General features: G+C 33.1%; 1 protein-coding gene across 1 annotated transcript; it reads right to left on the bottom strand.

Annotated features, from left to right (window-relative positions):
- Positions 1-7,687: 7,687 nt before the first annotated feature.
- Positions 7,688-10,303, bottom strand: LOC139523849 (uncharacterized). Its single transcript, XM_071318189.1, has one exon. The coding sequence runs from the start codon at positions 9,160-9,162 to the stop codon at positions 7,780-7,782; it is 1,383 nt and encodes a 460-aa protein (XP_071174290.1). The 5' UTR covers positions 9,163-10,303; the 3' UTR covers positions 7,688-7,779.
- Between the last annotated feature and the right edge of the window lie 5,387 nt (positions 10,304-15,690).

Raw genomic sequence — 15,690 nt, 5'->3', positions numbered from 1 at the left:
ATCAGAAACAAAACGACTGAGTTTTCTTGACGGGACTTATAAATAACCAACCTGGATACATATTTTTAAATGTTTTAATATACACATTTTGAAATGCTCTCACCAAATATTGCACGAACTAAGAACACAGTGTACTGTTGCTTTAAATATCCAGCTGGCTTTATTAAGTTTAATATGTTAAATTATTTTGCAGCGTTCTGTCAAAACAAACGATCTTTTTACTCTCCCAGGCATCCCATACTGAGAGAAAATTAATACGTGCAAATTATAATTATCATGAAAAATGATAACTATTGAACTTAGAATGTATATTTTACGAATAATGTTATTGAATTTTAAGAAAGTTTTGATTTAAATGCTTTTAATTCCAAAGAAGTAATTTTAACAAACTGGTCTAAAGGACATCGTAGGTTTTTACTAAGGATTTTTTTATCCCAGGCATAGATTACCTTAGCCGTATTTGGCACAATTTTTTGGAATTTTTGATCCTCAATGCTCTTCAACTTTTTACTTGTTTGGCTTTATAAATATTTTGATAAGAGCGTCACTGATGAGTCTTGTGTAGACGAAACGCGCGTCTGGCGTACTAAATTATAATCCTGGTACCTTTGATAACTATTTACAAGGAATTCACAGTTGATACACTCATATATGTCATCGGTATACTGTTGTTCAGCATTTTTTTCCTTCTCTCTCTCAATTATATATTTAGACAATTTAGCATTTTTTATATTGCATTCAGATATGAAAAAATTACATGTTTCATATTTCAGTGCACATCCCAGTATTTATGAGTTACCCCTTATCAGGTACAATAAAAACGTAACAAAAACGAATACATATAAAGTAAAGACGTATCAAAACTTGAAGGGAACAAACTGAACAGCCTATACTACCTCCAGTCAATTTGCCTGAGGAAGTTGCAAACTTATTTCTGGTACACTATGATTTAGACAATTAATGCAATATGATTATCAGATTGATTTAGTTGATGGTAACGTAACGGTACCCAAATTGCACCTATTTTGACAGTTTTTTCACCTACGTTTTTTTTATGATCAAGACAAAAATAATCATTCTGTGTTTATTTTGTAGCCGTATTCTTCTTTATTATATAGGTACACGAATTTGATTTTTACTCCATATGGAGTCATAGAAAAATGGGTTTGAATCGACCTCCAAACTATCCATGATTCCGTAATGAGGTGTTCCCAAATTGCATCCATGTTTAAATTCACATCATTAAAAATCGAATAACAGATGTTTTGTTTTATTTTTACAAATATTTAGAAAAATTTGACATTAGTACAAGCTCACTTTTATTTTTTTTTAAATTGATTTTTGTAACTTATTTTTTTTTTGTTCATCTTTAAAAGATGACTTTTTGTGAACGTCGCATGGCGGCATTTTCGTACATTTTTCTTTTACAATGAAGGCTCTAATCTGTTGATTAAAATTGTGAACGTTAAGTGTATAGAATTTCTCAGCTGTTTATGTGGAATAGGTGCAATTTGGGAGGGTACTCGATGCAATTTGGGTACCATCAGACTTTAGATCTTAAAAACTGTATGATGTCTACATAAAAATAAAAGAGAAACAAACAACAAAATAAAAAATGGAAAAAAAGATGATCATTTGAAACAGGCCAGAAAACTCGACTCTGAAAACATAGGATGCAGTGACCTTAGCCCGGTCCTAACTCAGTAGCGCTAAATCGGCAAACAGACCAGTTTCACTGGTGGCAAATACATAAATCGTGGTAACGACATGATTTTCTCGATGTGTATCTTATGTACAGTCGAAATATAGATCTTTATTAAAGAAAATGGTGGATTTGTCATTGAGTGTAATATGGTAACGAGTAGTAGTTGTTCCTTTTTGTTTGCATTGTGTTTGGTGTATTACTGTCTTACCTACATTTGCTTTTAAATCTTATTATTGATATTTTTACCTCGTAATGAAAGTTTCTAGATCCTTCATTCTATAAATTATTTTAGTGTCATCGACGAGTTATATTAAATTGATAGCCTCGTATCTTTGGTGACGTTTTAGTGTAAATACAGTGATCTGTTATTATTTATTTTATTAAGACTTTAATGAATAAAACATGTCTTCCGCCATCCTATTTCTTTTTTATTTTGAAATTTTTATACTAGTGTGACAGTATTTTTGGAACAGTTTTACTTATATATTATTAATTATTGTACCATTGATACGTAGTACAATGCATTTTAAATTCATTTTAAATCATGTATGCATATTTATTTTGCATCACTTTTGCAATCAGATGACAATATTGAGTTAAGCTATTGTATTACATGTTTTAAACGTTGGCATAATCTGTTTATTTACATTTTACAAGTATTGAAATTTATATTATGAAAACAAATAAATTGTATTTGTGAACTTAATAATGTTTTTGTTTTATTGTTTGCTCCATCAGTATTTATGATACTAGTATAACTTTTAATTGCTTCATATCTTGACTTTCATCTGGAAAGTGACCATGAGGATCGGAAGAAAACAAAACTTTACAACACAAGAGATGATTTCAGCTTCCCAATTGTGAACTGTTTATTTCTATGTAGCAACATTCCAACTGTGCCTGCATACGGAGTGTATATTGCCAATTGCTATGATATAACCGGGCTTCTATGCCCTATCATGATTTCCTTGATAGAGGGTTGATGGTCTAAAATAAAGCTCAAGTTTCCTGTTAGTTGTTGGGAAAGTACTCAATTCTTTCCAATATCTTTAAAAAAAATTGTAGTGAGTCGAGAGAAGAATATCTGAATCGATTTATATACTCAAATCTAATTAAAATAGGTCTTTGTTGGATTTCAAGGCCTCTGTAATCAACCAGCTGTTGTATTATTCAATCCAGCGTTAAAAAAATTATTAATGTTTAGGAAAGAAAGCAACTCTTACGGTTCTAAGGGTCATCTTGAACTTTAAACGAGACCAAAGCTATACTTCGTGTTCAGAAGTCATCTACTCTGTTGACATACTCGGTCTCGCTCCTCTTAGAGTTCATGCGATTCATGTAGTTTTGTTTGTTACTTTGATTTGTCTCTTCCTAATCGATTATCGAGACTTGACCAATTGTAAACCACTGTCGTCATTATTCAAGAATTAAGTCAATACACATACCAATTCATTTTATGACGAATTGATAAGGCATATCTTTTTTATTTACTATTACAATAGTATTCCCCTGCAGAACCCAGTTGATACAATATTCCAGAGCTTGTTTATTTTATTATTATGATTTTCTTGATAGAGGATTGCTGCTCACAAGGAAGCTATTAAACTAGATTCCCAAGTGATGAAGTTGAAATCATCCCTTGTAAATTGTATGGACGTCATCACTAGTTGGTTGACAAGTTATTGAATACCCGCTCGCAGTTGATAGCGGATATGTTCCTTATTTCATAACTACTGAATGTGACCTACCATCTAAGACTTATCAGATTTGCACTAACATTAGCAACACGACGAGTGCCACATGTGGAGCAGGATCTGAATAACCTTCCGGTAGCACCTGAGATCACCCCTTTTTGGCGGGGTTCGTGTTTTTCATTCTTCAGTTTTTAATGTTGTGTTTTGTTAACTATTGTTTGTCTTTTTCTTTTTATCCATGGCGTTGACAGTTTATTTTCGGTCTATGAGTTTGCATGTCTCTTTGTTACCTTTCTTTTGTAATTTACCGTCCATTAAATTTAGGGGCATACGTTATACATTTCTATATCTAAATTCACCGTTGATAAATTAAGAAATGCCTAAGAATTTACTCTTTTATCCGTGGATTTTTTTTACATACTTGATTTGCATAGGATTTTTTAATATAAAAAATCATCAAGTTTAAAGTATCAATGCATTGCAAAAACAAATATTTCATCAATGAAATTCCGGTCAGATATTCTCATGAATATCCGTTTTATAATAGATACAAATTTTATCAAATCTGAAATAGATTTTTCATAGGCAAGACTGTTCAACTGAGGCACTACATAGGCGGCAAAAGGCGTCATTATGGAGTAAAGGGGGTGGCGTTAAAAGGCGACATTATGGAGGAAAAGGACCCAACCCTCTCGGATAAAGTTGGCCCTAGACGAATTTGGCTATTTTATTTCGGTCCATTCTGGACATATAGCTCCACAATGTTTTACGTATTAATCCATCCCCGTCTTTCAAATGTTCACTGGTGGTAAGCGGATGGTCGTAACTTAAAGTTACGACCATCCGAAGATGGGAGACAACTCTAGGGATACATTTTTCTTTTCCGATTTTCGTGCAGTAAAAAAATGTTTCAGTAAAACCGCTTGTCTCATACATACTAATCGTCAGTGCGTTGATATTGAAACAAAATTTGATACGTAAAAACATTCCAATTTTCGTAAAATGATCATTCAATAATTCGAGCATGATGGTCGTAACTAAAAAAACAAAAATGTTCAGGATGGTCGTAACTTAAAATTGTGATGGTCGTAACTCTTTATTAAATAGGACCTAATAAGACAAGTCAATAGTTTTAAACGTGTCTTTTGTTATATGAATATATTATATGATATATTTGTGAAGTTGATTTCACTAAATGATAAAAACTAAAAGAGGTGAAGAGAGGGATACCTGTAAAGTGCGAAAGGAAAGAAAATTGGAACGAATCGAAAAACAAAACCAATACAAAATGAAATGACCAGTCACTGTTACTTAAAATATAGTGTATAAAATCAACCAAGAGGCAACTAATTATAAGCTGTTAAGTTTAATAACAATATAAATTCTCAAAAGTGGAGAATTCATTTTAACACACAGCTCTGGTTATGATCATTCTTAGTTACGAATTAAGAAAAGGCGATGTTAACAAATTTGACATCATATGAAATAACAGTATCCTGATTTATTTTCTTTATATTTTTCATGTATTGAAAAGATAAACTTTTTAAAAACTAGTATGTACCTACTAGGTGGAATTTAAAAGAAAAATCTACAATTTAAAATTGATACTTTAAGTCGAAAGAGCATAAGTAAGGAGTCAAAATAATGTTATGGGGATCGTTATCGAGACAAGACCATATCCGCGAATTCGCAGGTCCATAATCTAATTAAACAACATACATCTTATTCTTAGCCTGGATTTTGAGAAGTCGTATTGTCATTTGGTATATAGTCAAGCTGATTATAAGGTGCAAATTCGAAGTTCAGGTATAATTATTACCCGTGGTTTTAGAAAATTCTGAATACGCCTATTGGTACCATACTATTCGTTATACATCTTTGTCTTTCTTATGGAAAATTCCATGAACCCTGGACCACACGTTTTTTATTCCCAATTCATAAAGGGAATGATGCATCCGATCTTAATAACTATCGAGGAATTACCATTACTGATTCATTGGGGAAGCCTTTTTAATAAGATACTTGATACACGTCTTTGTACATCCTTAGATAAATATCATATCATTGATGAGAGCCAAATTTGGTTTACCAAAAAAAAAAAAAAAAAAAAAACACGACCATCTGACCATATGTTCATTCTCAAAACTATTATAAAAAAGTATTGTAATATACATAAGGTAGAATGTTTGCCTGCTTTGTTGATTTCCAGAAGGCTTTTGATACTGTCATTCTCCCAGGGATAAAACTTAAGCTATTGAATATAGTTAGAGAGTATGGTAAGAGATCTCTTTAGAACTAAAGTTGGAGTAAAACAGGGAGACTATTTGAGTCCAAATTTGTTTAATTTTTTTATAAATGAACTTCCTGATTGTGTAAAAAGTTCCCCTGATCCAGCTGTTGTTTATTCACGACCAGCCTATTCTTTACTATACATATGCTGATGATCTTGCCATTTTTTCAACTACAGCAAAAAAATGTAGATCAGGCTTATCCTAAGATTCTTTCAGATAGACTACGCATTGAATTTTGTAAACATTTACTTGGTGTTACCAAAAGAGAAACACATTTTGCCAATCTTTCTTAACTCGGTAGATTCACTCTGTATTTTGTCATTGCAAAGTCTATGATCAGATACTGGCACAGGCTTGACAATTTGGGATCATCTTTCCACTACTAGAGGAGGCATATCTAGAGTCAAAATTACTACACGAGTTAAAAAAATTCCTTCACAGTATGGATCCTTAAACTTCTTTCTAAAGAATATGGGGGTCAGCAATTCACATTGTTTACTATATGCTGATGATAATGTTTTTTTTTTTTTGAATTTCAGCAAAAGGACTTCAGCAAACAGTATTCATACATAGCTTGTAGCCAGGATAGTATTTAAAAGATAGATCTTTATGCTTCAACTCAGCGTACTGGTCTTTTAAATCTGAGTACATTCATACAATATAAACATATAAAATAAATATTATTTTCAACCGGCATATGTATGTGATAGTTGCCGCAGTACATTTAGTTCTACCTTGTAATATTATCTTAGCTACAAGGCTGGCTATAAACTACTAATATTTTATCTTACTCTTAAATTCAAAGCGTGTATCATTGTAAAATATATACCTGCATATATGTATGCAATATTTGCCACAGTACATTTAGTTCTACCTTGTAATATTATCCTGGCTACAAGCCTGTCTACAAACTACTGATATTTGATCTTACTCTTAAATTCAACGCGTGTAGCATTGTAAAATATCTCAACCTTATTCATACTTTCTAGGTTAACACAATGTTCATTGCGACACCATGGATTAAGTTTTTATTCTGAACCAATACTTAGAACAATTATCAATGATATACCGCAAGATCGTCATGCAATCAATAAAAAATAAAGACAACACAATAAAAACACCAGGCATTTGTGGATTTTCATTAACCATGATTCACCAAAAGCCGAATATTTGAAAGCCAATGGTTTATAAAAACTGCAATAGCTGATTAAAAATTAAAGAAGATTGTTCAAAATTGTACGTTCAATAATTTCATCTGCCGACACGATTGCAGGAAATAAAAAGTCGTAAATAAAAAAAAATCTGAAAGCAAATATTCAACAATTTTATGCCTTAACGTACAGTAAAAATATATTAATACTCAACCCTAACATACTATTTGGCTTAATGCGAGTTGATTAGTTTTCACTGTTTCTCCTAAATGATGGTCGTTTGGAACAAAAAATGTATGATTGATAAGTTTATTAACATGGTTATGCATGTGCACAGTACTTTTAAAATAGCTTGATAAAAGTTCGTCTAAATACTTGAGTTACGGTCATCTTTCAAAGTTACGACCATCTTGTGTAGGTTACGACCATCATCCAAAATACTATAGTTGACATTACGACCATCACAAGTTAAAGTTACGACCATCATGCTCGAATTTTTGAATGACTATTTTACGAAAATTGGAATGATTTTATGTGTCAAATTTGGTTTCAATGAGAATGCACTCACGATATGTGTATATGAGACAAGCGGTTTGACTCAAATGAACCTTTTACTGCACGAAAATCGGAAAAGAAAAACTTATCCCTAGAGTTGTCTCCCATATTCAGATGGTCGTAACTTTTAGTTACGACCATCCGCTTACCACCAGTGAATGTTTGGGTTTGAGCGATGTACAGTAATACAGGAAAACACTTTGATCGTGTGAAATTTATAAAAAAAATTCAACAGTGGCAAATGTATAATAACTTGCATTTTTATACAAAAACAAATTTAATTTGCAACTGACATTTTAGATTAGATATGCTAACATATATTACTGTTTTAAACAAAATATTTTGTAGAAAATGCATGTACGCCCCCTTCAACACGGTTTGAATCATCGGATATCGTATCTAAACAGTACCAAATAATCAGTCCTATCTAATAAGTTTCCAGCAATATCAAATGCTTCCCCCGTGTTTGGTGTAGTAGTTGTTAAAATCCAATCACTTCCCTCCTTTGTCATCACTTGTCCATTAGCTGTTGCTGATACAACTATCGATGATCTAAATCTACATGTTACGCTAGAATTTGCAGGAAGTATACCGTCTAAAGGCCCTATAAGAACACAATTGTAATCTTGTGTTGCTTCAAAAGTTGTTGGGAATGGTAGGCATGGATTTGCTGGCGCAGTGCAATCTATGAGAAATGTTCCTGTCTTGTGATGCTTGGAATCTGTTTCGGAGAATATCGTTAGTTTATAATATCCCATAAAAGGCAATCTCAAAGTTACATTGAACGAATGATTATCACTGTTAACAAGTGTACATTTCGCTTCGTCTGGCATATTATCTTCAGAAGTTAATTTCACGGACCGCTTATGAATTTTGTATGTTGGGAAGCAAAGTGTTGCCTCGCCCTTTACTTTATACATTACCGGCACCAATTCAGCACCATTGTTTTGAAATCCATAATTGTTGGCGTCGGAAACAAATCCCCATAAACCATCGGTCTTTGGAAATGGTTTAATATCGCCGATGCAATCTGACTTTATAGTGTACTGAAGTAAAAGAGGAAGATCTTTTGCCTTGCTATTGTCATGTCCGTATATATTCAAGTGATAGAGTCCTGGTGGAGGTGGACTTATTGTAACTGTTATTTCTTCGGTCTTTTCTTTGCGAATAAAAATATATTCTAATCCATCATCCGTTCTATTTGAAAGCCTGTTCATTGTAGCTTTACAACTTACAATGCAATTTTTCATGTTTGAAATCTTGATATCAACAAGTTCATGAACGATGATTACCTCTCCTTTGTGGGATAAAGGCTGTATCCCTAGTTGTTTTGCAATTTCTGTTATCGGGACCTCTTTTTGTTGATAATTACACACCAAATCCCATTCTTTGCTTTCCTGAATGATATTTGAAATATCAGTCCCATCAATCCGTTTGCCACTTTTAGATAAAATTTCGTATTGGTATACAGCCCAATATTTGTCTTCATCCTCTGTTTTTCCACTTATACGAAATTCATCACCTGGACCTGGTGTAGTAACAATACCAATGTATTCGTCGTCCATCCTCTCCATCTTTTCACCACCCAATTGAAATGTTTTCCCAATTGACGATTTAAGTCTAAAAGTTATAGTTGATTGTGCAGGTAAAAATCTCGAAGTAGGCTCAATTAAGCTACATGACAATGTTTGAGTGGATTCAAATGTGATAGGAAATGGAATGCATGGTTTACTTGGTTCACGGCTGTCTATTAGAAAATTAGCCATTTCAAAATACCGCCCATCATCAGTTTCCTTCGTAAACTTTTTAAACAATAAAGTAAGTTTGTAGTAGTCCTGAAAGGGAAATTTTATTTTCACTTTCAAACAGTCTTCTGTGCTTTAAAAAATACTATAGTCTTGTCCATTTAGTAATGTATTATTGGCCGGTTCTAGTTTAGATAACGAGTAGACTTTTTGTTCAGTGCGAAAACAAATCTCTAAATTTCTGTTACATGTATGAAATGAAGAAATAGTATATGCATTGTCGTTGTGAAGTCCAAGAATAAATGCTTCAGGCAGTATACCCCAAACACCGTTGTGAGAGGGATATGGATTTACCACAAGTCCCCCTTTCATTGTAGATACAATGGTGTAATCTAGTAAAAGTTTGTATGTTTTACTCTCTTTGTCAATATGCCCAAATAGTTGCACTGTATATGTTCCAGCTGACGGTGGACGAATTGTTATTCTAACTTCATCGGGATGTTCTTTTCGTAGAAATATATATTCGTTCAGTTTAATAAATTCCCTTGATTCATGGAAAAAATCGACGGCGTAAACTAATCTGTCCATACTTTCTATTGCTATGATTTCAACTTCATCATCAATTCTCATCTTGAAACTTGTATGTGATTTTGGTATTAATCCCCATTGCTTGGCATATTTTGTCCTTGGATCATTAACATTTGGTGTATTTGTTGTAAGTCCACTTCTCTCTAATGAATCATTATTGTTTAAATTATTCAAATCTCCCGTCTGTTCGATGCATTGCTCAATCGAATGTTTCATGTTTTCACAAGGTATCATGAAGCGACCTAGCAAATTTTTCATTAATCCTTTCGAACTTTCCACGGTTTCATAACCGAACAAGCTACACCAGTTTCCATCTTGACAACCATTCCCCATGATGTTGACCGCTTCACCAGGATTAGGTGATGTTATGTCTACAATCCATTCATCGCCCACTTTTTCCATCCTTTTCCCGGAAATATTAGCCATTTGCAGAATGTTAGATTTCATCCTAAATCTAATTTTTGTACCAGCAGGTATTTGTCTGTAGACAGGTTCGATTATTGTACAGTTAAATTCATTTGTATCCAAAAATGTCTTTGGAAACGGAATGCACGGTACTGCAGGTTCGGTGCAATCGAGCATGAAAATGGCCATGACGTGGAACTTATCGTTTACATTCACTACTGGCTTCAGATATAATGTAAGTTTATAATAGTCAGTGAACGGAAAGCGAACCTTAATAATCAAAACATCATTTTTGCTTTCTGCAAATGCATATCCTTCATCGCCATTTAAATTATTTTGAGCAGAATGAAGTTTCACTATTGCGGGAGTTCTTTTTGTAGTCTGCAAACGAATTTCCGTTTCCTTCTTGACACTTTGCAAGACTGGAACACTATTCCCCTTGCATAATCCGCAGTCATAAGCCTCTAGTTTGATTCCCCATAACCCATTTTCTTGTGGAAATGGTTTCAGGTCAGAAATACATAAGGATTTTATAATATATTCCATCATCATAATAACCGTGTCTGTATTTTTATCAGTTTGCCCATACAGTTTTAGTACATATTTCCCATACGACTTAGGTCGTACTTTTATATTAATTTCTGATGTGTTTTCTTTATGAACGAAAACACTGCCACCTTCTTCGCGGTTTCCGTTATTCGTATTCAGAAAAACTGCTTTGATTATTGACAGTGTTTCATCAGTATCCAGTAAGATTAGATCTAATGGTTCTGTCATGCCAATAATTCCATGCTTATGAGATTTAGGATAAATCTTCCATTTCATTGCTTGAGGTGTTAGTTTTATATTCTTACTAAATTCATTCATTGATACTGGTGTTGGAAGCAGTTGCCATTCACTGCTTGTTTTTGGATTATCAGTCATATATGGAAAGTGTGTGTTTATCAGGTGATATGGGTCTGTAAGGAAATAAAAATCAGTTTGACTTTCTTCGACATCGATCCCTTGAACTCCCCATGTACAGTCAATGAGAAACCACTTTTCATTAATTTTCACGGCGTTCCAAGAGTGATCTCCTTTTGTGTCCAAAGTAAATGTTTTCTCGGCTGAACATTTGGATTATTTTGTAAATCCGTGTAAACATTTTACTTCCACATGTACATAACTGAAAGTGGATAAATACTAAGGAATTAAATGTTGTGTTACATTTGAACACACTTGCATATTAAGGTAAAGAAGTGAATCGTAAATTTGATCTATTTGCACAATCTTAAGTTTCATGCTTGTAAAATATTAGTCATATCAGATATATCACTCGAAGTTATGACCCAAATTGACAGTGGTACAAAACTGCGGTATAAGGCGGTATAACTTCTAACATGAATTATGATTTTTACGGTAATTTCTGTAAATATACTGTTAAAACAATTTTGAATTAATTGAAATTAAAGTATACATACGATGTAATACAAAAAGAAAATACTAATATTCGAACTGCACGTATACTTTTCGATACAGTTTTTCTCCGTTGGAAGTTCTGATAATATCGGATTACAATATGTACATTCTATTATATTCATTTTCTTCAATTGACCTTGTAAAGCCTTACTGTAATATATCTTTTATTCGTGTGGCTTGTTTCATACCTGCATAGCGCTTCAAACAGCTTAGCATATCCCGTGCACATACATGTTCTAAGTTTAAGAACCACTTGTGGATCTGAAGGTCCTTCACTACCTTTCTCTAATGCATCTTTATTATACCTATTTAACAAAAAGCTTTTTAAATAAAATCTAATATCATAAATGACCCAAATTGACAGTGGTACAAAACTGCGGTATAAGGCGGTATAACTTCTAACATGAATTATGATTTTTACGGTAATTTCTGTAAATATACTGTTAAAACAATTTTGAATTAATTGAAATTAAAGTATACATACGATGTAATACAAAAAGAAAATACTAATATTCGAACTGCACGTATACTTTTCGATACAGTTTTTCTCCGTTGGAAGTTCTGATAATATCGGATTACAATATGTACATTCTATTATATTCATTTTCTTCAATTGACCTTGTAAAGCCTTACTGTAATATATCTTTTATTCGTGTGGCTTGTTTCATACCTGCATAGCGCTTCAAACAGCTTAGCATATCCCGTGCACATACATGTTCTAAGTTTAAGAACCACTTGTGGATCTGAAGGTCCTTCACTACCTTTCTCTAATGCATCTTTATTATACCTATTTAACAAAAAGCTTTTTAAATAAAATCTAATATCATAAATGACCCAAATTGACAGTGGTACAAAACTGCGGTATAAGGCGGTATAACTTCTAACATGAATTATGATTTTTACGGTAATTTCTGTAAATATACTGTTAAAACAATTTTGAATTAATTGAAATTAAAGTATACATACGATGTAATACAAAAAGAAAATACTAATATTCGAACTGCACGTATACTTTTCGATACAGTTTTTCTCCGTTGGAAGTTCTGATAATATCGGATTACAATATGTACATTCTATTATATTCATTTTCTTCAATTGACCTTGTAAAGCCTTACTGTAATATATCTTTTATTCGTGTGGCTTGTTTCATACCTGCATAGCGCTTCAAACAGCTTAGCATATCCCGTGCACATACATGTTCTAAGTTTAAGAACCACTTGTGGATCTGAAGGTCCTTCACTACCTTTCTCTAATGCATCTTTATTATACCTATTTAACAAAAAGCTTTTTAAATAAAATCTAATATCATAAATGAAAACAATAGGCGGGGTTTAGGTGCCAAACATTGTACATCTTCCAATATAATGTAATTCGTTGGGACTGTCATATGAGTGAGAGGTTTAGCTATCTATACGACCAGGTTTAATCCTCAATTGCTACATAAAGGAAGTTTTTTCTATTAATTTAGTGTTTGAGCTTTTGATTTTGCTAGTTGAAAAGAGACTTTCCGTTTTTTTATTTTCCTTGAAGTTCAGTATTTTGGTTATTTTTCCATTCGTTTGATGTGTGTTATCCTTTGATTTTGCCATTCGATTAGGGACTTTTCGTTTTGAATTTTTCTCGGAGTTCAGTTTTTTGTGATTTTACTTTTTACTTTTATGCATATTAACTGTTCTTCTCCATCTTATTTCTTTTATAGCAGCCACCTAGGATGAAAGTTTTGTATGTTTATCTTATCTTACAAAACAGATTTTATTCAATATGCAATACAATTACAGAGATAGTTTTTGTTTTTTTTTGTTTTTTGTTTGTTAATAAAAAAAATTAGGTTTAATTTGTTCTTCTTTTAGTGGTTTAAGGGGGTTCTACTTAGTTTTGTTTTCTTCAAGATATTTTTGGCATAAACCATTAATATAAATGCATCAAATTTATAAAATTTTGTTTTCTTGTCCATTGTCGTCGTCCGTATCGTGTTAACTTTCAAAAAGTATCCATATTAATATGATTACTAGCAGAGGACTAAACCTTGTGTGTTGATTTTATTGTTGAATACTTAAACATTCTTTTTCTTCTCCTGCACATGCATCAACTTTACTATTTTATGCTATTTAACTACCCATTGGAAGAGCTCTGGCAGACAGAGAGCGTACACATCATTTTCATCGATGACCGATTACAAACAAGTTAAATGTAATTCAGTGTTCACACAGTACCGACTATGACTCCCGTTTGAGATTAGATATCTATAAGACACGAAAAGTGAAAAAGTCGAATTACTATCCTCAATGATCTGGAATGTCCTATCATTGTCTGAACGCAGTCATATACGTTCGTAACACATTCCTATGGATCAGGAATGGTCCGGAGCGGTCGGTCAATCACCCCCAGTTAGGTGCGTCCCGTAACATTCGCGGAGACGCAGCCGATTTTGTCTATTCGGATTACAATCGTGATTATGTCGTGACAGATTCTGCTGTATCGTATCAAAATCGTAACTATTTTCGTTTACTGGACGGTTTCCTGAGGAGCGGGCATGATCTGGAAAAAATTGTCATTGCCGTTTTGTAGCCGATTGAGTCCAGATTGCAACAAGATCTTGACGAATGAGAACCATCTTTTCCGAAATCGTTCCGGAACAGTCCCGTTATTAATATGAAATTCGGCAATTACAACTTCGTCAGAGTATCGAAAATTACAGAACATAATACGATTGAGTCCAGACCAAGCCATTTGCAATGCGGTACATCAGACTGTGATAGAATTGCGTTCCGACAGTACCTGATCGTCACGAATATGGCGACTGTTTTCTAACGGATATCTTCCGTCAGTGTCTGTTCACCGTCTGGTCACTTTTTGATTTCTGTCGGATCACATTCGCTATCTGCACAGATTCGATCGTTTTTTACCATGTGCGAGATACAAATCGAATTAATATCGGATTGAAAACCGTATAATCGGGACAAATTCGACTCGAAACGGCTGAATTTGGACACTTCCTGAACAATATCTTATCGCTGTAGTGATTAAATGAATATGTTTACGAATTTTAATTAAACTTTCAATTTCAAGCCACGATTTACATTTTCTTGATCAAACTTTTGACAAATTTCAATCGGGAATGATCCTATATCAAGGACTGCAGTAAACATCGTGAATGTGTAACCCCAGCTTAAATGAATTTCTTTTTATTACCGACATAAGTATTGCGGTTGACTACACTGTTTCGGGGATACTTCTATAATTCCGATCAAGCTGGTGCTTCGGCCGTCTTAAAATTGCAGTGGATCCTATTAGGTGGTCTTACATCAAACATTTTTTTTTCTAAATCAGATCAATCTAACGGAGGATAATAAGATATACCTAATGTTGTTTGTTATCCACACATAGATTGCTCGAACTGTTTCCAATGTAGTCTGTACAGGTTTTGATAAATGATTTGCAAGTGTTTCAACAGTCATTTCTGTATGATCTGGTACCTACAATATATCCGTATTTATCTTTAAGTAATGTAAAAAAAAAAACTATGCCAACCTAGGATGGATTTATGATATCAATTGAACAAACATAATAAAAAATATAGAATTCAAATATAAAGACAATCCTATATATTATAGTGAAATGAGTCTTTATCCATCAATCATAAAGGTAACAATCATAAAATAAAGCTACCCTTAAAGAAGCACTAGCTGTCAAATTCATGTTCACCGATTTGACTCAAATTCTCATATTTGATTTATAACAATGTAAAAAGTTATCTGGTTGTTAATTTAATACGCGAGACGCGCGTTTCATCTTCATAAAACTCATCAGTGACGCTCAAATCCAACAGTTGTAAAGCCAAACAAGTACAAAGTTGAAGAGCATTGAGGACCCAAAATTCAAAAAAGTTGTGACAAATACGGCTAAGGTAGTCTATTCCTGGGATAAGAAAACCCTTAGTTTTTCGAAAAATTCAAAATTTGTAACAGGCAAATTATAAAAAAATGACAATATAATTGATATGCATGTTAACATCGAAGTGCTGACTACTGGGCTGGTGAAACCTCGGGGACGAACATTTATCCAAATTATACATGCCTTAAATAATAAATTTACAGC

Source organism: Mytilus edulis, chromosome 5 (genome assembly GCF_963676685.1).
Source record: "Mytilus edulis chromosome 5, xbMytEdul2.2, whole genome shotgun sequence".
Classification (NCBI taxonomy): Eukaryota; Metazoa; Mollusca; class Bivalvia; order Mytilida; family Mytilidae; genus Mytilus; species Mytilus edulis.
Note: the sequence above shows the minus strand (reverse complement) of the source record. Positions and strands in the feature narration are given on the sequence as shown.

Excerpts from the sequence above, each read along its gene's own strand:
- LOC139523849 (XM_071318189.1), bottom strand. The coding sequence starts at position 9,162 with ATGGCTAATTTTCTAATAGACAGCCGTGAACCAAGTAAACCATGCATT.